This window comes from Mobula birostris, chromosome 1, assembly GCF_030028105.1.
Source record: "Mobula birostris isolate sMobBir1 chromosome 1, sMobBir1.hap1, whole genome shotgun sequence".
NCBI classification, from domain to species: Eukaryota; Metazoa; Chordata; class Chondrichthyes; order Myliobatiformes; family Myliobatidae; genus Mobula; species Mobula birostris.
Genome location: NC_092370.1, coordinates 231,651,940 through 231,676,947, shown reverse-complemented (window position 1 = coordinate 231,676,947; position 25,008 = coordinate 231,651,940). Strand labels below are relative to the sequence as shown.

The window sequence follows — 25,008 nt, the reverse complement described above, 5'->3', positions numbered from 1 at the left end:
CAAACAAGGAATTCGTGATCTATTTAAGTAAGTTGCTTATTTGTGGTCTTATTTCTATGTTTCTTTTGCACAGTAAATAACTGTACAATCACTAAACGTGCAAACAAAGTGGTTAGTGAGGAAGTTTTTTTTATAACAAGAGCAATACGTATCTCAAAAAGAAAGTTCATCATTGATCAAAGTAGAATTGGTAAAGAATTGGGAACAGGAGGTTTGTGGATGAATTTTGTGTGGTTTCCCAGGAGCTCTCATTGCAGACGTTTCAAAATACTTGGTATTTTCTGAATGAACTTGGGTCTTATTTTGATAAATGAAACCATTTTATAAAGCTCTTCTTTCCTGTGCTTTTTATTTCTTCCAAGTATAGATATTTATTATAAGCATCCGAGTATGCAGCTTGCTTTCACTATGGCTAAAAATCCATCCTTCAACATGAGGTGTTTAAAAGGGGATCATAAAATGCTTATTTTTTTTATGTAGGGACTCAGCTGGATATTTGGGTGAAGATCTATTTTCAGAAATGCCTCCAATCTATTCCTGATGTAGAATAACACTAATGCCCTCAGATAATTTAGAATCCATGAATTGTTTTAGATTTATAGTCAATCAATACTTGGAAGTTAAATAATTAAAACCCAAAGGACCACAGGTAAATTATTAGTGTTCCAATTGCTTTTGCTTCTAAATTGATCTTGGGAACAATTTATTTACTCTTATTTTGCATTTTCAATACCTTCTTTAGCATTTAATATTCAACACAGTCACTGTATCATGAATAAATGCAATTTTGGGGGTAGAAGTTCACTCTTGGTTGTATGCCCTCAACACGCAATGCGATTAAATGAAATTAAATTTCCGAAGCATCAGAAATTTGGATCTTTTTAACTGAAATTTCAGAGACTTTGTGCAGGTGCAGCTGTATTCTGTGCTTATTGCATGCAACTAAGTAGAAATCATTAGTAATTTCAGAGAATTTAATTAGGCATCTTCATTTATCAAAATGCCTAATTAAGTTATCCTAGTACTGCAGCAAAATCTCGAACAGAATTTGCCATGACTGAGTGGTTAAATTTTTTAAAACCACATTAAACAGACTATTTCACTATACCATCAAATTTCTTAACTCATTTTTAAGGGGGATAATGTAATATATTAATATATTTGCAATGGCACAGTAGCGTAGTGGTTAGCACAACACGTTACAGTACTGGCAACTGGGGTTCAATTCCCACCACTGCCTGTAAGGAATTTGTACGGTCTGCCCATGACCGCGTGAGTTTCTTCCAGGTGCTCCAGTTTCCTCCCACAGTCCAAAGACGTACTGGGCGGTAGGTTAATTGGTCATTGTAAATTGTCCTACGATAGAGCTAGGATCAAATCCGGCGGCTGCTGGGTTGCTGGGTTTCTTCAATAGAAAAAAGAAAGGCTTAACATATTAATGTACATTATTCATATTTTTAATATTTCTGTATTTAAAATATATGGTTGGGTAGGGTTGTTCTCCGATCTTGGCAATTTACTTGTAAACGTGTGATCACTATGAAAGGAGACATCATCAGTGCTTTCAGTGCACATCAACAGTGCACTAATGATGTCTCCTCATCTGGTGACAAAATGTTTGCAAGTAAATTGCCAAGATTGGAGAGCAGGTCTACCCAACCCTCTACACGTCTTCCGTATTATTTTCAATATTAAAATATTGTTTAAGAAGGATAATATATACATACACACAACATACAGTATACACAGACTTAAAAAAAACACTCATGGTAAGATTAATTTTGGTCTTGACATTTTATTCCATTTTGCTTACATTCTCTTAATATCATTCTCTTCCCATGACTGCTGTCTCGGCTACTGATGGCCATAAATCTGTCAGATGAATAGATGACCATGGGCTGTTCTGTGACATCTGAGTCCTTGGTCTTACAAGAGGTGACTTACCAGAGTAAAAACAAGATCAAAGTGACACCAATCAAGGCTTTTTAGTTGCCAGGTTCAAATATGTTATTCAGTGTCTGAGATACAGATTTCAGAAACATTTTAGTAAACAGCTTCACTGGGAATGGAGTTGTATAATGCTGTTTTTTTCAGTGTTATTTGATTGAAAGGCTACATGATAATAGGTCTATCCAGATCATTTTGAGTCAGTTATAGAATTGAGCAGTTATATCCTGGTCATTGCAATCCTGACATGATTTCTATGTCAGGGCATAATGGGATGGTAACATTATCTGTGCAGTGCTCCTTCTGCATGTCACAGGGAATGTGTGCAACAGTGTTCTGGGGGTGGGGGCACTCTCAGGGCAGGCAATTTGATCTTCACTCTGCATCTGCAAAGAGTGTACAGTACCTCAGCTTCTTGCATTCTGTCCCCATAGAATGCTCCAATGCCTCCTGGTTTTCATCTGAACCCCCTCTCAATCTGGCATCCTCTCCAACCTCAAAATGCCCCAAAAATTGATGGCCCCCATTTTTCCCTTGCTCACCACCACCTTCACGATAACCCCTGATTGTTTCAATCTCTTTACCATGTTGAGAAAATGGAATGGCTTCCTATTACCCGACTCCCATCTCCTGCGCCCAGCCTTCAGCACCTCCCACTTTGCCACATTATCACTTCCCCATTTGCCTATTAGTACGTCTGTACTAATAGACATCTGACAGTTAGCTACAATTGAGTTTTAAATGGGGCTAATAGTTCACTGATCTGCCCCTAGAGAGTGTTGAGCGAAGCATATTAAATTTTAGAGATGTCTGGATTTCTTCCAATGAAAGATTACTCAGCTTTTCACTGATTGTAATTTGTTAATGCAAGTTAATTTACAAGGGATTATACCTTTAACTAACAAAACTACTAGCATAAATAGGCTTGAGCAAAATGGTGTAAATGTTGTAGATTGGCAAGGTGGTGGGGTGGGGGGATGACGTTAATATTTAGCTCAAAGGTTCAAAGATACACTTACTATCAAAGTTGTATGCAGTATACAATTCTGAGATTTGTTGTCTCCAGATACCTATGGAACCCAAGGAAGCTGTTCAAAGAAAAGCATCAACCACCCCACACAAAAAAAAAACAAATTTCTTAAATAGCAACAAGATCATCACCGGAAATAGTAAATATTTAGACTGAGATTAATTATTTTATTGACTGTTTTATGAAGTATATCCTGATTCACATTGTGCTAAGTCAAGACTGTCTATGCAAACTATCTGACGAAGAGGCAACCTTGACTTTCAAATGATGTTTTGTTGAAACATTCAGCCAATTGTGGTTTCATTAAACCAGAACCTTTTACACACATACACACACACACACAAAGTGTTGAAGGAACTCAGCAAATCAGGCAGCATCTATGGAGGGGAATAAACAGTCAATATTTTGGACTGGAGGGGAAGAGGAAGAAGCCAGAATATGTGGGTGGAGGGAGGGGAAGGAGTACTAGCGGGCAGGTGATAGCTGGAAGCAGGTGAGGGGGAAGACGGGTGGGTGGGGGAGGAGTGATGAAGTAAGAAGCTGGGAGGTGAGAGGTGGAAAAGGTAGAGGCTGAAGAAGGAATCTGAGATGGGAGAGGACAGTGGACTATAGGAAAAAGGGAAGGGAGAAGGTGGATGAGGGAGGGCTAATGATGTAAGAAGCCGGGAGGTGAGAGGTGGAAAAGGTAGAGGCTGAAGAAGAAGGAATCTGAGAGGTGAGGACTGTGGACTCTGGGAGAAAGGGAAGGAGAAGGGCCACCAGGGGAGAAGATGAGAAGGCGTATGAGGGGATCCAGAATGGGGAATGGAGAAAGAGACAAAAAGGAGGCGGGCAAGGTTACCTGCAGTTAGAGAAACCCAATATATTTTCCAAATTTCACTGGTAGAGCACACAAAGTTTCAGTTTAAAGCTGCCCTAAATGGAGGAGTACAGTATTCTATTTGGAAAGATAATAGCCAAAACTGAAATTCTCAAGTGAATGAAAGCTTTGTCCAAAACATAATGCCAGACCTGGTCATGTGCCAGAAATCCAAACCATACTCTATGCAAGTGAAGCATGTATGTGCAGAAGCCAGTGGAGGGTTAAGACCTTCTAATCTTTTGACAGTCTTTAATTCTGCCCCAATCATCACTCCAGACCCTCACTCATTTCAAATCCTACTCTCAGGTTTTCTCCACTCTCCTACTAATATTTTCTCTACTTTTCTCCACTAATCATTTCAGCATGTGCCAATATTCTTTTGCCCTACATTTATTCCCTTCATTCAGTGATCAAAAAAGTCTGTATGTGTGATACAACCTGGTATAATGAGAGATTGGAGCCCCTCCACAAATTGTCAGAAGCTTCTTTGTACTACCTCTTCTACATGTTTTGATAAGTTGAAGTTTCAACCCTCTATTTGAGCACGACTGAAGACAGAATAGATAGGCAACGCTGTTAATGAAGCGCACAAGATCCATATCTTTCTGAACTAAGATTATAAATGATTCTACTAAACCATTTGGAAATGCTGTCTTAGCCTAAATGGGTCCATTTATGAGCACTTCATTTTAGGAAGGATATGGAACTTTTGGAGATAAGTATGGGGACATTTTCTTGTACGTTTAGAGAGATGAGGAATTTAACTTGTGTGAACAACTGACGGAAGATGTATATATCTGTGTGTAGCAAAGGCCATAGGGAGATTTAAAACAAGAGTTTTGAATAGATTGAAGAAGCTATTTTCATTGGCTGTAGGTTCAATAACCACAGGGCACAGGTACAGACTTGTTGATAAAAGAGACAGAAGTTTATCAATGAGAAACAGAGGACAAACCAGGGAGGACTTGCACAGGTACTGATAAACACAAGCAGATTCTATTGATGCTGGAATGGCCACCCTTTTTAATTCCTCTTCCCATTCCCATTCTGACATGTCGGTCCATGTCTGCCTCTACTGCCGTGATGAGGTCACACTAAGATTAGAGGAGCAATTCCTCATATTCTGTCTGGGTAGCCTCTAACCTGACGGCATGAACATCGTTTCTCCAACTTTTTAAAAAAGGAGGGAGAGAGAAACCGGGGAATTATAGACTGGTTAGCCTAACGTCGGTGGTGGGGAAACTGCTGGAGTCAGTTATCAAGGATGTGATAATAGCACATTTGGAAAGCGGTGAAATCATCGGGCAAAGTCAGCATGGATTTGTGAAAGGAAAATCATGTCTGACGAATCTCATTGAATTTTTTGAGGATGTAACTAGTAGACTGGATGGGGGAGAACCAGTGGATGTGGTATATTTGGATTTTCAGAAGGCTTTTGACAAGGTCCCACACAGGAGATTAGTGTGCAAACTTAAAGCACACGGTATTGCGGGTAAGGTATTGGTGTGGGTGGAGAGTTGGTTAGCAGACAGGAAGCAAAGAGTGGGAATAAACGGGACCTTTTCAGAATGGCAGGCGGTGACTAGTGGGGTACCGCAAGGCTCAGTGCTGGGACCTCAGTTGTTTACAATATATATTAATGACTTGGATGAGGGAATTAAATGCAGCATCTCTAAGTTTGCGGATGACACGAAGCTGGGTGGCAGTGTTAGCTGTGAGGAGGATGCTAAGAGGATGCAGGGTGACTTGGATAGGTTGGGTGAGTGGGCAAATTCATGGCAGATGCAATTTAATGTGGATAAATGTGAAGTTATCCACTTTGGTGGCAAAAATAGGAAAACAGATTATTATCTGAATGGTGGCCGATTAGGAAAAGGGGAGGTGCAACGAGACCTGGGTGTCATTATACACCAGTCATTGAAAGTGGGCATGCAGGTACAGCAGGCGGTGAAAAAGGCGAATGGTATGCTGGCATTTATAGCGAGAGGATTCGAGTACAGGAGCAGGGAGGTACTACTGCAGTTGTACAAGGCCTTGGTGAGACCACACCTGGAGTATTGTGTGCAGTTTTGGTCCCCTAATCTGAGGAAAGACATCCTTGCCATAGAGGGAGTACAAAGAAGGTTCACCAGATTGATTCCTGGGATGGCAGGACTTTCATATGAAGAAAGACTGGATGAACTGGGCTTGTACTCGTTGGAATTTAGAAGATTGAGGGGGGATCTGATTGAAACGTATAAGATCCTAAAGGGATTGGACAGGCTAGATGCAGGAAGATTGTTCCCGATGTTGGGGAAGTCCAGAACGAGGGGCCACAGTTTGAGGATAGAGGGGAAGCCTTTTAGGACCGAGATTAGGAAAAACTTCTTCACACAGAGAGTGGTGAATCTGTGGAATTCTCTGCCACAGGAAACAGTTGAGGCCAGTTCATTGGCTATATTTAAGAGGGAGTTAGATATGGCCCTTGTGGCTATGGGGGTCGGGGGTATGGAGGGAAGGCTGGGGCGGGGTTCTGAGTTGGATGATCAGCCATGATCATAATAAATGGCGGTGCAGGCTCGAAGGGCCGAATGGCCTACTCCTGCACCTATTTTCTATGTATGTTTCTATGTATGTTTCTGGTAATTTCTCCTCCTCTCCTTCTCTCTTTTTTTCCATTTTCCATTTCCGGTTTCCTTTTTAACTTTTCCCTTCTCCTCTGTTGCCAATCATCTCTGTCTGATGCCCCTCCTCTTCCATGGTCTACTCTCCTCTCCTATCAGATTCCTTCTTCAGCCCTTTACCTCAAAAGTCAAAAAGTCAAAGTCGGAGTAAAGTTTATTATCAGAATTCATACATGTCACCACATACAACCCGGAGATTCTTTTTCTGTGCACATACTTAGCAAATCTATGGTATACTAACTGTAAACAAGACCAATGGACAATGAACTGTGTAAATGCACATATGAATAAATAACAATAAATAATGAACATGAAATAACAAGACATAAGAGTCCTTAAATGAGTGTAGTTATCCCCTTTGGTTCAAGAGTCTGATAATTGAGGGATATTAACTGTTTTTGAACCTGGTGGTGCAATTCCTGAGGCATTTGTACATTCCACCTGATGGCAGCAGTGAGAGAAGAACATGGCCTTGGTGGTGAGGATCTCTTCCGGCTTCTCACTTCATCCACCCTCCCCGCCCATGCCACCTTCCCACTCACCTGGTCTCAACTTTCACCTGCCAGTTTGTACCCCTCCCCCTCCCCCAACCCCCTGCCCCACCACCACTTTCTTATCCTGGCTTCTTCACGTTTCCATTCCAGTCCTGATGAAGGATCTTGATACAAAACTCTGATTGCTTTATCTCCTCTATAGATGCTGCCTGACCTGCTAATTTCCTCCAGCGTTTTGTGTGTGTTGGTAGGGCACTGAGGAGTGTGGCAGAGTAGAATCTAGGAATACAGATCCATAATTATTTGAAGCTGACGTAACCGGTAGATAGGGTTGTAAAGAACCTTTGGCACATTGACCTCCATAAGTCAACATATTGAGCACAGGAATTGAGATGGTATGTTGAAGTTATTGGTGAGGCTGAATGCGGAGTATTGGGTGCAGTTCTGGTCAACTACCAAGAGGAAAGATATCAATAAGTTTGAATGTGAGTGAAATTTACAAGGATGTTACCTAGACTTACAGACCTGACTTATAGGAAAAGTTTGAACAGGTTAAGACTTTATTCCCTGGAGCATAGGAGATTTAGAATTTGATAAAGGGATAAACACGATGAGGGCTATGCATAGGATTAATACAAGCAAGCTTTTCCCACCCAGGTTAGGTGAAAGTAGAACTAGAGGTCATAACTTAAGGGTGAAAAGTGAAATATTTAAGGGAAACATCTCACTCAAGGGGTGGTTTGAGTGTGGGACGATCTGCCAGCAGAAGTGGTGGACGTGGGTTCGATTACAGCATTTAAGAGAAGTTTGGATAAGTCCATACAGTGCCTATAAAAAGTATTCACTCCCCTTGGAAGTTTTCATGTTTTACAACATTGAATTACAGTGGATTTAATTTGGCATTTTTTTGACACTGATCAACTGAAAAAGACTGTTTCACGTCAAAGTGAAAACAGATCTCTACAAAGTGATCTAAATTAATTACAAATATAAAACACAAAATAATTGACTGCATGAGTATTTACTCCCTTTGATAGGACACACCAAATCATCACTGGTGCAGCCAATTGGTTTTAGAAGCCACATAAGTAGTTAAGTAGCTGTCACCTGTGTGCAGTCAAGGAGTTTCAATTGATTGTAGTAAAAATACACCTGAATCTGGAAGGCTCAACTGCTGGCATGTCAGTATCCTGGCAAAAATTACACTATGAAGACAAAAGAACTCTCCAAGCAACCCTGCAAAAAGGCTATTGAAAAGTACAAGTCAGGAGATGGATGCAAGAAAATTCCCAAGTCACTGAATATCCCTTGGAGTACAGTTAAGTCAATCATCAAGAAATGAAAAGAATATGGATCAGCTGTAAATCTGCCTAGAGCAGGCCATCCTCAAAAACTGAATGACTGTGTAAGAAGGGGACTGGTGAGGGAGGCCACCAAGGGACCTATGACAACCCTGAAGGAGTTATGAGCTTCAGTGGCTGAGATGGGAGAGACTGCACATGCAACAACTGTTGCCTGGGTGCTTCATCAGTCGCAGCTTTATGGGAGAATGACAAAGAGAAAGCCACTGTTGAAAAAAGTTCATGTGAAATCTTGGCTAGAGTTTCCAGAAGGCACGTGGGAGACTCTGAAATCAGATGGAAGAAGGTTCTATGGTCTGCTGAAACCAAGATTTAACTCTGGCTATCAGATTAAATGCTAAGTTTGGTGTAAGCCAAACACTACACATCATCAAAAACATCCCATCCCTACTGTGAAGCATTGTGGTGGCTGCATCATGTTATGGGGATGCTTCACTGCAGCAGTCCCTAGAAGGCTTGTGCAGGTAGAGGGTAAAATGTATGGAGCAAAATACAGGGAAATCCTGGAGGAAAACCTCAGAGTCTAGACAGCAATCCAATTGAGAATTTGTGGCTGGACTTGAAAAGAGCTGTTCAGTCATGATCCCCATGCAATCTGACAGAGCTTGAGCAGTTTGTAAAGAAGAATAGTGAAAAATTGTGATATCTAGGTGTGTAAAGCTGTTAGAGAACTATCCACACAGACTTGAGGCTGTAATTGCTGCCAAAGGTGCATCTACTAAATACTGACTTGAAGGGGTGGGTAAATATGCAATCAATTATTTTGTGTTGAATTGGCTTTATTACTTGCATCCTTGAAATACATGGAGAGTAAAAATCTTTGTTATGTCTCCATTCAAATGTGCAATTATAGTAATTTATAATATGTACAACAAGATAATCAATATAACAGAAATACAGTAGTGCCAACATGAATTAAGCAGACTGACGGCCTGGTAGAAGAAGCTGTCCTGGAGCCTGTTGGTCCTGGCTTTTATGCTGCGGTACTGTTTTCTGGATGGTAGCAGCTGGAACAGTTCGTGGTTGGGGTGACTCTGGTCTCCAATGATCTTTCTGGCCCTTTTTACACACCTGTCCTTGTAAACGTCCTGGATAGTGGGAAGTTCACATCTATAGATGTGCTGGGCTGTCCGCACCACTCTCTGCAGAGTCCTGCGATTGGAGGAAGTACAGTTCCCATACCACCCCCCCCCACACACACACACACACACACACACACACACACAGTACATAGCCTTGAGGGGCAAAGGTGATGGAGCTCACTCTTACCACCTGCTGGCGATCTGACAGGAAGTCCTGGATCCAGCTGCACAAGGCAGGGTGAAGGCCGAAGCCTCTGAGCTTCTTGTAGAGCCTGGAAGGAATTATGATGTTGATTCTGAAATGTAGTCCAAGAACATTCTCACATAAGCATTCCTCTTCTCCAGATGTGTAAGGACAGAGTGTAGAGCTGTGGCTATTGCGTTGTCTGTTGATTGGTTGTGTCAGTAGGCAAAATGTCAGGGGTCCAGTGTGGGTGGTAGCATGCTGCAGATGTAGTCCTTGACCAGCCTGTCAGAGCATTTGCTTATTATTGAAGTGAATGTGATACATTCAGACATATTACCTTGGTCTTTTTAGGTACAGGCACAATGGTGAATGTTTTGAAGCAGGAGGGCACCCTACACTGGGAGAGGGAGAGATTAAAAATGTCTGTAAAAGATTTAAAATGTGTGTTTAATAATTGTAATAAATTTAGACTAATTTGTAGAAATTTTTTCACTTTATCATGAAAGAGACTTTTCTGTTGATCAGTGTCAAAGCCAAAGTAAATCCACTATGATTCAACTTTGTAAAGCAATAAAGGAAATAAACTTCCAAGGGGGTAAATACTTTTTATAGGCCCTGTTGGAGCAGAATTAGGCCATTTGTCCCATCGGGTCTGCTCTGCCATTTCATCGTAGCTGATCCAATTCTCCTCTCAGCCCCAATCTCCTGCCTTCTCCCCAATTCCTGACCAATCAAGAATCTATCGACCTTTGCCTTAAATATACTTAAAGACAGCCTCCATAACTGCCTGTGGCAAAGAATTCCACAGATTCACCACTCTCTGGCTAAAGAAGTTCCTCCTTATCTCCGTTCTAAAAGGACACCCCTCTGCTGAGGCTGTGTTCTCTGGACTTAGACTCTTTCACCATGGAGACATCCTCTCCACATCTACTCTTGCACTTGATATTTAGATGGTTTGGAAAGTACTAAGGTGCTTGTATTGCTAATTGGTAGATTGACCTTGCTTCCTACAATATATTTGGGCAATTAGAACATATAGAAGAGTTCAGTTCAGTACAGGCCTTTTGGCCCACAATGTTGTGCTAACTTTTTAACCTACACTTAACTTGCCTTTCTTGACATGCCCTATTTCATTAGTTCCCCATAGGGAGAACTAATTAATTGTTAACTTTTTTGCTTTATAGCTAAGAATAAATAACTGGTTTCCCATTATACTAAAGTGTATAGAACATAGAACAGTACAGTGCTGGCCTTTTGCGCCCACAATGTTCAAGTTTATTGCCATTTAACCATATCCATGAATACTACCAAATGAAACAACGTTCCTCCAGGCCAAGGTGCGTAACACAGTTCACATAACTCACACACAACACATAAATAAATTCACAAATAATAAACAAGAGAAAATCTGCAGATGTTGGAAATCCAAGTAACATTTGTGTGTGTTGCTCGTAAATAATAAGGTGTATTTACAACACAAGTTTAAAAAGTAAACTGTATATTGTGCCAAACCATTCCCTTCTTCTAGCATAAACCTCCATTTTTTTTTGTCATCCATGTGCTTATCTAATTGTCTCTTAAATGTGTGTGTCTTTACCACCACCCACCGTCTGTACAAAGTTAGCTCATTTCATCTGACACTGATTGAGTCAGTTAGCTGTTTATAGTATTAATCCATTATCTTTTCTCTATTTCTTCTGGTGCCATCTTTATTGTCTTTCCATAACCCTCAACACTCCAAATCATTCTTTTTCGAATACTATTGGAAAATTACACAAACTACATATTTTCTCTGGTTACAGACACCTAGTTTATGCATCTTTGTGCAGATGAACGTATATTAGGGAGGTTGGTGGATGGCTGGGGGTAGATTTACCGACTGATGTGGTGCTGTAGGCACCTTCAGTTGGGTGGGAACAAGATATTTCTTCATGCCATGTCAGTGAGTCTGACTGACAGCCACTCTTCCAGTGTCTCCTTGCCCTCCTATGATGGTTGATTCTGTGATCCTCTCTCTCTCTTTTTTGTTCATAGTTCTCTTTAAGAAGTTAATAAGTTACAAACTATTCTCTTGAATGGCATCCTGTTGTAAGGGGACTTCCCATAATTAATGCATATAACATGGGACGTGGGAGGAAGCCAAAACAACAGGCAGGAACCTATGCAGTCGTGAGGAGAATCTACAAGCTCTACTACAGAGACAGAACTTGAGATCCCAATTTCCAACAGTAGTGACCATAAGACAAAGGAGCAGAATTAGGCCATTTAGCCTATCGAGTCAGCTGCACTATTCAATCATGGCTGAACCTTGTTTTTTTCTGCCCTCCTCAGCCCCCTCCCCAGCCTTCTCCCTGTAACCTTTGATGCCGTTGCCAATCAAGAACCTATCAACCAGCACCTGAAGTTCACCCAAAGACCTGGCTTCCACAGCTGCCTATAGTAATAAATTGTACAAATTCACCATCGTTTGGCTAAAGCAATTTCTTTGCATCTCTGTTTAAATGGACCCCCCCTATATCCTGAGGCAGTGCCCTCATGTCCTAGACTCCCCCACCTTGGGGAAACATCCTTTCCTCATCTACTCTGTCTAGCCCTTTCAACGTCCAAAAGGTTTCAATTAACCTCTCTCTCTCTTCCCCCCCCCCCACCACCCACCACCCTATCTTTCTAAATTCCAGTGATTAGCAGCAGCCCAGAGCCATGAAATATTTCTCATCTTTTCATTTCCGGAATCATCCTCATGAAGCTCCTCTGAACCCTCTCCAATGCCACCACATCTCCTCTTAGATGAGGGGCCCAAAATTGTTCACAATACTCAATGTGAGGCCACACCAGTGCTTTATAAAACCTCAGAATCACATCCTTATTCTTGTTTTAATGACCTCTTGAAATGAATGTTAACATTGCATTTGTCTTCCTCACCACTGAATCAACCTGCAAGTTAATCTTTAGGGTGTTCTGCACAAGGACTCCCAAGTCCCTTTGTATCTCAAATGTTTGGATTTTCTCCCTGTTTAGAAAATGGTGTGCACATTTATTTCTTCTACCAAAGTACATGACCATGCATTTTCCAACATTAGCTCCCTAATTGCCTCTGGTTCATTATATAACATCCAATCTAGGATAGTTGATCCCATAGTAGTCAATAACAAACTGCTCGAAAAAGCCATCTCAAAGACATTCAACTAATTTATTCTCTCGAGATCTATTACCAACCTGATTTTCCCAATCTACCTGGATGTTAAAATCTCCCATGAGTATCATAAGATTGCCCCTTTGACATGTCTTTTCTGTTCCTCATCACAGCTACTATTTGGAGACCTGTATATAACTGCCATCAGGGTCTCTTTACCTTTGCAGTTTCTTAACTCAACTCACAAGGATTCATCATCTTCCAATCCTACGTGATGTCTTTCTAATGATTTGATACCATTCTTTACCCGCAGAGCCACACCAACCACTCTGCCCATCTTTCTATCCCTCTGATACAATGTGTAACCTTGGGCATTCAGCTCCCAACTACAACCATCCTTTAGCCATGATTCAGTGATGGCCACAACATCATACCCGACAGTCTGTAAAAGTGCAACAAAATCATCCACCTCAGGTTCCGGCCCAAAACATTGACTGATCGTTTCCATGGATGCTGCCTAACCTGCTGAGTTCCTCCAGCGTGTTGTGAGTGTTGCCAAGATCATCCACCTTATTTCTTGTACTCCATGCATTGAGATAGGAGCAGAAGTGGGCCATTTGACCCATTGAGTCTGCTCTGCTGTTCAATCATGGGCTGATATTTAAGAATCAGGAGACGGTTCATGAGATGTAATACTTAGAGTGCTGTATTTTCTACCCTTTCAGATATTGCATCACTAATGCACTGATACTCACCCTGCTGGTTGCAATTTTGTCCTATCATCTGCCTGCTCTTCCTAACAGTCTGATTGCAGGCTATCTTGGCTTTTAACCATCTGTCCTAACCAGAGTCAATCACTCTGGTTCCCACTCCCCTGCAAAATTAGTTTAAATCTTCCCCAACAGCTTTAACTAATCTACCCATGAGAATATTGGTCCCCCTCAGGTTCAGGTGCAAGCCATCCCTTTTGTACAGGTCCTACCTCCCCCAGAAGAGATCCCAATGATCCAAGAACCTGAAGCCCTCCCCTGCACCAACTTTTCAGCCACGCATTTATCTGCCTGATCATCCTGTTTCTACCCTCACTGGGGTGTGGCACAGGTAGCAATCCAGAAATTACTATCCTGGAGATCCTGCTTCTCAGCTTTGTGCCTAGCTCTCTCAATTCTCTCTTCAGGACCTTTTCCTTCCTATATCATTGGTACCAATATGTGCCAAGTCGTATGTCTTCTCTCCCTCTCCCCTCCAAAATGCTGCGGATGCAATCTGAGACATCCCTGACCCTGGCACCTGGGAGGCAACACGCCATCTGGGTTTCTTGTTTACGTCCACAGAATCTCTTGTCTGTTCCTCTGACTATTGAGTCCCCTGTCACTACCACTCTGCTCTTCTCCCTTTTTCCCTTCTGCACCATGGATCCATGCCAGTAACCTGGTCTCTGTGGCGTTCCCCTGGGAGATCATCCCCCTCAACAGTATCCAAAACGGTATTATTATTGAGGGGTATGGCTACAGAGGTGCTCTGCTCTAACTGCATATTCACCTTCCCATTCCTTCTACTGACAGTCTCCCAGCTACTTGCCTCCTGCATCTCATGGGTGACTAATTCCTTGTAACTCTGACCGATTATCCCCTCACTCTCCCATACAAGCCGAAGGTCATCCAGCTGCTGCTCCAGATCCCTAATACAGTCTTCAAGGAGCTGTACCCAGATGCACTCCACACACAAGTAGTTCTCTGGGAGACTCTGGGTCTTCAGCACCTGGCAAAAAGAACACATAACAGCTGTTTAAACTACATTGCGTCCCCCTGACAGAGTAAGAAACAAGGGAATAATAAAGTATTGTGAGCAGTTTTGGCCCCTTTTCTAAGAATGGATGTTCTGGCATTGGAGAGAGTCCTGAGGAGGTTTGGAATAATGATCCCTGGAATAGCACATAGAACATAGAATTTTACAGTACACTACAGGCCCTTCAGCCCATAATACTGTGCCGACCAGTCTCTACTCTAGAGACTGCCTAGAATTTCCCTAGCTCATAGCCCTCTATTTTTCTAAGCTCCGTGTACCTATCTAAGAGGCTCTTAAGACCCTAATATATCCAAATCTATCACTTTTGCCAGCAGTGCATTCCACCCATCCACCACTCGCTGTGTGAAAAACTTGCCCCTGACATCCCCTCAGTACCTGTTTCCAAGCACCTTAAAACTATGCTCCCTCATTATCCATTTCAGCCCTGGGGAAAAAGCCTCTGGCTATCCACATGATCAATGCTCCTTATCATTTTATATACCTCTATCAGGTCACCTCTCATCCTTCATTGCTCCAAGGAGAAAAGGCCAAGTACACTCAACTTATTCTCATAAGGTACGTCCTCCAATCCAGGGAACATACTTGTAAATCTCCTCTGCACTCTTTCTATAGTATCCACATCCTTTCTGTAGTGAAGTGACCAGAACTGAACACAATACTCCAAGTGGGTTCTGACCAAGGTCTTATATAGCTATAACATTACTTCACGGCTCTTGAACTCAATCCCACAGTTGATGATGCCAACACACTATACGTCTTCTTATCAACACTGTCAACCTGTGAGTGTCCTATTGATGTGGACTCCAAGATCTATCAGATTCTCCACACTGCTAGAATATAATATATTATATTTTCTTCATATTGTACCTACCAAAAGGGACCACTTATCTGGGTTGAAGTCTATCTGCCGCTTCTCAGCCAAGTTCTGCATCTTATCAATGTCCCGCTGTAACCTCTGACAACCCTCCAGACTATCCACAACACCCTCAATGAAATGAAACGGTTAATATATGAAGAGTGTTTGATGGCTCTGGACTTGTACTTGCTGGAGTTCACAAGGATTAAATGGGATCTCATTGAAACCTATTGAATAGTGAAAGGCCTAGATAGAGTAGATGTGGAAAGGATGTGTTCTATCATGGGGGAGTCTTGGACCAGTGGGCACAGTCTCAGAATAGAACATCCCTTGAGAAAAAGATGGGGAGGAGTTTCTTTAACTAGAGGGTGATGAACTGGAGAAGTGATCTTACTGGAATATGAGAATGTTTGAGGCTTTGTCAGGTTAAATGCTGGGAGGATGTTTCCCCTCAGAACATTTTGGAACACGGGGTATTATCTTGGGAAAGGTGATCACCACAAAGCTGTGAGGATTCTATCCTTGAATATGCGAGAAGCAATTTCTTTAGCTAGAGAGGGGGTGAATGGTTGAATTCAATGCCACTGATGGCTGTGGACGCAAAGGCCTTGGGCATATTTTAAGCGGAGGTCAATAGGTTCTTGATTAGTAAGGTTGCCAAAGGTTATGGGGAGAGGACAGGAGTGTGGGGTTGAGAGAGATAACAAATCAACTATAAATGAATGGCAGCGCATACGTGGCCTAATCCTTTTATATCTTGTGGTATTCATTCAGGTTCAATTGAAGGGGGCCAGTGGGAGGAAACGTGGAAATTTTTGGAGATAGAATTAACTTCAAATTTCACTATTTTTACTGAGAATAATATTCATCCCTCATTTTGAAAAACTGATTATGAACTTAGGAACCCTTTTTATATTTTAAATATATATATATATATATTTATTTTATTGCATGATACAGCTCAGTAACAGGTCCTTCGAGCCCTCAGCTTGTGCTGCCCAATTTCACCCATGTGGCCAATTAACCTACTAGCCTGTACGTCTTTGGAATATGGGAGGAAACCCACGTGGTGATTGGGAGATTGTGCAAACTGCTTACAGACAGCGGCAGAATCGAATCCGTGTTGCTGGTGCCATAATAGCGTTATATTAACCGCTATACTAACGTGTTGCCCATTTAATTGGAACACGAGAAGGCTGCCGATCCCCAATCTCAAAGTTGGGTGGTTTAATTCCACTGAAGTCGCTGTTTTAGCCTGCATTTTGGATGATCTATGGAAAGAATTAACCTATGCTAATCAAGCTCAATAGACATGGAAGCATTATTGTTTAAATTAAAATGACTTAAAACAAATTCAAAAATATTCAGATCTTAATGTTCCAGTTGTACATTTGAATGCATTCTTCTACTTCAAATCTGGTGTTCTTGGTCTAAAATTCATTTTACAAGCACCTCAATCAATTTTCATTTGCATTTGTATTGACACGAGCCAGCCTTATTTGCATAAAAATTGTTGTAGACATCTTATTCTGCAGCGGTAAACCTGTGATGATTTCCTGATTAAGCACAGTGATTGCATTTCAGTCTTTGAATCGAAAAGGTTAAACATCATTATGGATTTGGCCTTGCTGGTCAGCAGCAGTGTCAAATGAAGGCATGCAAATTGCTCTGGAGTTGAATAAATTGATCTAGATTTTCATTGAATCAAATTTTCCAATCCCTTGAAATAATCCCTCCATATTACACAGACTATTGCACCATACTGTCAAATTCCTTAACCTGATTTTGGGAAGGATACTGTAATATGTATTAATATATTTACGGAAGCACGGTAACATTGTTAGCACAGCGTTTTATGGTACAGACCACCGGGGTTCAGTTCCTGTTGCCGCCTGTAAGGAGGTTGTACATTCTCCCTGTGACTGCGTGGATCTCCTCCAGATGCTCCGGTTTCTTCCCACAGTCCAAAGACGTACTGGTTTCGAGGTTAATAGGTCATTGTAAAAGGTCCTGTGAATAAGCTAGCATTAAGTTGGGGGAATTGCTGGGCAGCATGGCTCGAAGGGCCTATTCTGTGCTGAATCTCAATACATAAATAAGTATTAAATTAATAAATTTCTAGTCTGTAAAATCAGGGCTTCATGATTGCTCCAAAATATCTCTTCTGTCTGCCTACCAACTGTACCTTCCTGAGTGCGGTCTGTGAATTTAGGAATTACACCCTTGTTTAACACACACAAAATGCTGGTGGAGCATAGCAGGTGAAGCCGTATCTATGGAGGGGAATAGACTGTCGGTTTTGGACTGGGACCCTTTGTCGGAACTGGCAAGGAAGGGGGAAAGAGGTGCGAATAAGAAGGTTGGGGGGGAGGGGACAGGAATAAATACAAGCTGGCAGATGATGGGTGAGGCCAGGTTGAGGGCGAAGATGCTACTAATCCACATCTTGCATTTTTTTGAAAGTGGGAGGCATCTGGAGCACCCAGAGGAAACCCACATGTTCATGGGGAGAGCATACAAGCTCCCCACAGAATTGAATCCAAGCAGTGATTGCTGGTGCTCTAGTAACATTATACTATGCTAACTGCTGTGCTGCTGTGCTACTGTGCTGCCCAATGGGGAGCTGATGGCCATAGAATCATAGAGAGCATTCCAACTGACGGCATCACTGTCTGGTATGGTTTGGGGGTGGGGGTGGTGCTTGGGTGGGTGCTGCTATTGCACACGATTGAAATCAGCTGCAGAGAGATGTAAACTTGGACAGATCCATCATGGGCACTATCCTCCATAGTATGCAGCACATCTTCAAGTAGTGGTGCCTCAAAATGGAGGCATCCATCATGAAGGACCCCCATCACTCAAGTCGTGCCTTGGTCTCATTGCTACCAGCAGGGAGGAGGTGAAGAAACCTGAAGCCGCACATTTGACGATTTAAGAATGGCTTCTTTCTCTGTCATCCAATATCTGAATGGCTATCGAACCCATGAACGCTACCTCACTACCCTTTTTTAATGCAACACACAGACATAGTGCTGGAGGAACTCAGCAGGCCAGGCAGCGACTATGGGAAAGAGTACAGTCGATGTTTCGGGCTGACACCCTTCATCAGGACTGGAGAAAAAATAATGAGTCAGAGTGAGAAGGTGGGGGGAGGGGAGGAAGAAACGCAGGGCGATAGGTGAAACCAGGAGGTGGGAGTAAAGAGCTGGGAAGTTGATTGGTGAAAGAGATTCAGGGCTGGAGAAGGGGGGATCTGATGGGAGAGGTCAGAAGGCCATGGAAGAAAGAAAAGAGAGAGGAGCACCAGAGGGAGGTGATGCGCAGGCAAGGAGATAAGCTGAGAGGGGGGAAATGGAAATGAGGAAGGAGAAGGGGAGGGGCATTACTGGAAGTTCAAGAAGTTGATGTTCGTGCCATCAGGTTGCAGGCTACCCAGTTGGAATATAAGGTGTTGTTCCTCCAACTTGAATGTGCCTCATCGCAGAGGTAGAGGAGTCCATGGACTGACATGTCAGAATGGGAATTGGAAGTGGAATTAAAATGGGCGGCCACTGGGAGATCCCGCTTTTTCTGGCGGATGGAGCACAGGTGCTCGGCAAAGCAACCTCCTAATCTACATCAGGTCTCACCGATGTACAGGAGACCACACCAGATACAGTAGGTGACACCAAGAGACTCTCAGGTGAAGTGTTGCCTCAGCTGGAAGGACTGTTTGGGGGCCCTGAATGGTAGTGAGGGAGGAGATGTTGAGGCAGGTGTAACACTTGTTCTACTTGCAAGGATAAGTGCCAGGAGGGAGATCAGTGGGGAGGGATGAATGGACAAGGAGTCACATAGGCAGCATTCCCAGCAGAAAGTTTGGGGGGGGGGCAGGAAAGATGTACTTGGTGATGAGATCCCATTTGAGATGGCAGAAGTTATAGAGAATTATCCGAGCAACTATGCTCTGTCCACTGGGGGGAAAAAGCAGGATATCCCAGTGGCCATCCATTTTAATTCCACTTTCCATTCCTATTCTGACATGTCAGTCAATTTGGAGGAGCAACATGTTATATTCTGCCTGGGTTGCCTCCAATAAGATTGAGGGGGATAGATAGAGCTGATGTGGATAGCCTTTTTCCATTGAGAGTAGGGGAGATTCAAACAAGAGGACATGAGTTGAGAGTTAAGGGGCAAAAGTTTAGGGGTAACATGAGGGGGAACCTCTTTACTCAGAGTGGTAGCTGTGTGGAACGACCTTCCATTAGAAGTGATAGAGGCAGTTTTGATTTTTGTCATTTTAAAAATAAATTGGATGGGTATATGGACAGGGAAGGAATGGAGGGTTATGGGCTGAGTGCAGGTAGATGGGATGGTGAGAGTAAGCGTTCGGCATGGACTAGAAGGGCCAAGATGGGCTGTTTCCATGTTGTAATTATTATGTTATAATCTGATGGCATGAACATCAATTTCTTGGTTATAGATTCCCCCCCCCACCAAACTCCATCCCTTTTTCCCTCTCTTACCTTATTTCCTTATCTATCCATCACCTCCTGTGGATGCTGCTCCCCCTTTTTTTCTTCCATGACCTTCTGTCCTCTCCTATCAGATTCCCCCTTCTCCAGCCCTGTATCTCTTTCACCAATCAACTTCCCAGCTCTTTACTTCACTCCTCCCCCTCCGGTTTCACCTATCACCTTGTGTTTCTTCCTCCCCTGCCCCCACCTTCCCACCTTCTAACTCTGACTCCTCATCTTCTTTTCTCCAGTCCTGCTGAAGGGGCTCAGCCTGAAACGTCAACTCGTGTGTATGTGTGTCTTTTTAATTTCTGTTTTTACACTATTTATTTAATGTAACATAGAAACATAGAAAAATTACAGCACAATAGGAGCCCTTCGGCCCACAAAGCTGTGCCGAACATGTCCTTACCTTAGAACTACCTAGGGTTATCCATAGCCTTCTGTTTTTCTGTGCTCCATGTACCTGTCCAGGAGCCTCTTAAAAGACCCTATCGTCTCCACCTCCACTGCCGCCAGCAGCCCATTCCAAGCACTCACCACTCTCTGTCTTTATATATAAAAAAAACCTTACCCTGACATCTCCTCTGCAAGCACCTTAAAACTATGCCTTCTTGTGCTAGCCATTTCAGCCCTGGGGGAAAAAGCCTCTGATTATCCACACAATCAATGCCTCTCATCATCCTGTACACCTCTATCAGGTCACCTCTCACCCTCTTTTGCTCCAAGGAGAAAAGGCCAAGTTCCCTCAACCTATTCTCAGAAGTCATGCTCCCCAATCCAGGCAACATCCTTGTAAATCTCCTCTGCACCCTTTCCATGGATTCCACGACCTTTCTGTAGTGAGGTGACCAGAACTGAGCACAGAACTCCAAGTGGGGACTGACCGGGGTCCAGTATAACTGCAACATTACCTCTGGGCTCTTAAACTCAATCCCATGGTTGATGAAGGCCAATAGCTATGTGATAAAAAAGTGAATTACAGTAAATATATATGTACATGTATTTACTGTAACTCAGCTAATCTTCTCTATTATATATTGTATTGGACCGGTGCCACTAAGATTAAAAAAAAATTTCACGACATATGCTGGTGGTATTAAACCTGATTCCGATTCTTCCAATTCCTTACCCATCTTTTATTTCAGAGTTCTAACAAAACTCATGTTTGAATGCCTCTAGTAAATTTTTCCTTTGTTTCTGTAAGGTAAAAGATCAGATTTTATTGTGGATCTCTGTATAAATTAGAAAGATTAAATTAGCTTTTACCATCCTAGTTCCGTTCTAGTAAATCTCTATGAAGACCTTGACATCCTTCCTAAAGCCTAGACCTTCAGCTCTTTGCAGGCTCTGCCCATGAAAGATAATTTAATGCAAGTGATGTCATAATGGTATGTTATTTGAAACTTCTATGCCTTTCAGAATGCCTCCATGTGTAAAAAGTTTTGCATTCACTCTGATCCAGTTATAAGTATTAGATCATAATATTCCCTCAGGGCTTTGATTAAGCTACCTTGCTTAGTGCATTGTGTACAGCGTGAGAAATTTAGGATGACACATGCAAAATGCAGGAGGAATACTGCAGGTCAACCACCGTCTATGGAGGGGAATAGATAGTTGTTTTGGGCTGAGACCCTTCATCAGGACTGGAAAGGAAGGGGGAAGAAACGATAATAAGAAGGTAGGTGGGGAGAGGAAAGACCAGGTGAGGGGGAAGGTGCATTGGGGGGGGGGGATGAAGTAGGAAGCTGGGAGATGATAGGCTGAAGAGGGAATCTGATAGGAGACAATCGTGGACCAAGGGAGAAAGAGAAGGAGGAGGGGCATCAGAGGGAGGTGAGGAGATCAGAAGGATAAGGGAAACTAGAATGAAGATAGTCGGGTGGGAGTAGGAGAGGGAAAGCTGTGCTTAGTAGGGACCCATTGTGTTTATAATTTTAGGATGAATGTATTATACAGGGCTAATCCTCTAAGCTTCAGTTACAGACCTCAGTGTATTTTCTGATTCAGTAAGTATGCTAAAAAAAAAAAAAAGTGGGGCAGAATTAGTTCAATTGGCCCATCAAGTCATCCCATCGTGGCTGATTTATTATCCCACTCGACCACATTCTCCCCGTAACCTTTAACACCCTTACTAATCAAGGACCTATCATCCTCTGTTTTTTAAATGTACCAAGTGACTTGGCCTCCACAGCCACCCTTCGCAATGAATTCCACTGATTAATCCACCCTCTATCTAAAGAAATTCCTCCTCTTCTGCTCTGTGGGGACATCCCTGTATTTTGAGGCTAAAACTAAACTACTAGAGGAATGCAGAGAGTCCAACAGCATCTACAGAGGCCGAGGAGTGGTCAGCATGGTGGGCTTTTGCTCCAGACTTCATTTTCTTGTGTCATAGAATTAATTGCTCAAGAAACTTAGTCCTGAAGAAGGGTCTTAGCCCAAAACATTAACTGTTTACTTTTTTTTTTACCATAGATGCTGCCTGGCCTGCTGAGTTCCTTCAGCATTCTGTGTTGCAAAATGAGTTTTGGGGAAGGGGAGTGGAGGTCTACGTTGCTTGTAACAACATTTCCAACATAGAGCTAGTCTGAAGAAGAAACAATATATGTATATTGCTGAAGGTAGTTTTGAAAAAATAAAGTTGGTAGTGAGGTGGGGCTTGGCATTTTTTGATGCTGATTTTTATTAAGGGGAACATTTTTACTCATGAAACAATTCTGTTGTACAATCCACAATCCTTCACTCTGCCCAAGCTCCTTAAACTGTACAGAAATATTCCTCAGGGGATAGTGTGCACATCACAACAGGTAAATCAAACATTACTCCATAATATCTAACCAACTTAACATTCTCTTTGACTGATTGCCTTCCTTGGCTCAACAATTTTTATTGACTCAGCAGCCGAGGAATAATAACGTCGCAGAGTATGTTTGATTAGTTTTTTCTCTGAGCTTAGTTATAATTTGTATCCATATTAATAATCAAATGTTGCTTCATTTATCTCTTTAAGCCCATTAATTGGTACAGCAATAAAGCCCATCTTACACACCCGCCACTCTGTGGAAGGCAATATTTCTCAATTTTAAGTTTTCTATGACACCTACTAACTTTATACTCTTCTAATTCTGCCCTCATCGTCAACATTAAATCACTTTCTGATGCAGTATGTTATGTCTTCAAGATAGTTTATCAGATCAACTATTTTGCTCGTCTAGATCCTTAAAATACACTTAGACCATTTCTCTAGAATTAGGATATTGTTAGCAATCAGACCAATGTGGCTGAAAGGTCTTTAGAGATGAATTTACTAATCTTGATGATATTTGGGAAGTAGGATAGCAGAAAAGCAGCACTAGTATAGATGAAACAAAATCACACCCAAAAGAAACCTTGCATTTCACTGCTCTTAACTCTCTCAAAATTGTGTGCCATGTTGATTAATTCTTGTTCTGCTTTGTTTTAGGCCTTTGTCTTTAAGTTCAATGTTTGAAATAAATTTATTATCAAAGTGTGTATAAATTTATTTTTATTTATATATCATCATGTACAACCCTGAGATTCATTGTCTTGTGGGCATGATCAATATATCTATAGAATTAGATTATGAGAACACTCAGTCCTCTTTTATTGTCATTTAGAAATGCATACATGTATTTAAAAAATGATACAATGTTTCTCCGGAGTGATATTACAGAAAACAGGACAAACCAAAGACTAATACTTTCAGAACCACAATTATAACATATAGTTACAGCAGTGCAAAGCAATACCATAATTTTTCCCTTTTACTTAGTTCCATGCACTCTCTCCTCATCAGTATGTGCAGAGAGCTGTATCTCCTTGGGTAAATGCTCTTCTCCATTGTCTGTCAATCCTGCATAATTATTCACAAGCATTTAAACTCAGAAGACTGTCTGGAAACCAACTCTGGAAAAGTGTCCTTGTTGCAATTAATTCCCTTTGTTTTAATCTCCTACTCCTGTCACATTGATTTTTCACTTTTTTTGCTTCTGTTTTCCAATGCACGTTGTTTGAATACTTAGCTGTTTCAGCATTTGTTGTGTTTTTTGCTTTTTCTCCCTTGGATTCTCCTTCCAGAAACTCTTGTCAAGTCATTCTTTCACTAAGGTGATGGAGCTATTTGCTTGCTTCAGTTTGGATGGAGCTCTGTGAATGCTTACGAGATAGAATAATGTCTGAGAGGACGTTAACGTCAGGGCAGCATGCTAGTTAGTGTAACGCCATCGTAGCACCAGTTGTGAGATTGGGGTTCAATTCTCACCACTGCCTGTAAGGAATTTGTACATTTTCCCTGTGGCCTTTCTCCGGGTGCTCCAGTTTCCTCCCACGGTCCACAGACATACGGGTTAGTATTAGTAAGTTGTGGACATGCTATGTTGGTGCCGGAAGCATAGCGGCACTTGCGGGCTGTCTCTAGCACATATTGGATTATGTTGGTCGTTGACATAAGCAATGCATTTCACTGTACTATACATTCAATGTTTCAATGTACACGTGATAGATAAAGTTAATCTTTATCTTTTTATCATTAACAGCTATTTTCTTTGTAGATATCCTTAAAATTTTAATTAATTAATTAATTAGGTTTTTCAGTGCTTGTTACTGTTGCCCTGTTTCTAGGCTCAGTTGACCAAACCAAGAATAAGGGGCTTTGACTTTTAATCCACTCCTTTTCTAAAGTAGAAGTACTTCATTTGACACTGAGTAGAGTGGAAATGCATGACATAATCTTTCATTACACCATTTGGGGACACTAAACTGTGAAGTTCACTGATCATCCACTTAATTAGAACTACTGCACCTTACAAAAAATATAAATGCTTAGAAATTTGCCACCAATTAGTAGCATATAAACACATTTATATATCAGATTCCTTCCTTTCCAGCTTCTTACTTCGTCCTTGTTCCCCCACCCACTCAACTTCACCCTCACCTGGTTTTACCTATTGCCTGGCTGCTTGCTTTCCCTCTCCTCCTCCTCCTCTTACCTTCTCATTCTCTCTTCTTCCCCCTTCCTCCCAAATCCTGTTGAATAGTCTTGGCCCAAAACTTTGACTGTATTCC

The 25,008-nt window shown here is 42.0% G+C and overlaps 1 protein-coding gene across 1 annotated transcript in view; it reads left to right on the top strand.

The window, feature by feature from the left end:
- The window catches only part of nrxn3a (neurexin 3a), a 2,269,325-nt gene that overhangs the window by 4,347 nt on the left and 2,239,970 nt on the right, over nt 1–25,008 (top strand). The window contains exon 2 of the mRNA XM_072273216.1: nt 13,687–13,704. Within this exon, the coding sequence (XP_072129317.1) occupies nt 13,687–13,704 (18 nt within the window). The remainder of the gene's footprint in view (nt 1–13,686; nt 13,705–25,008) is intronic.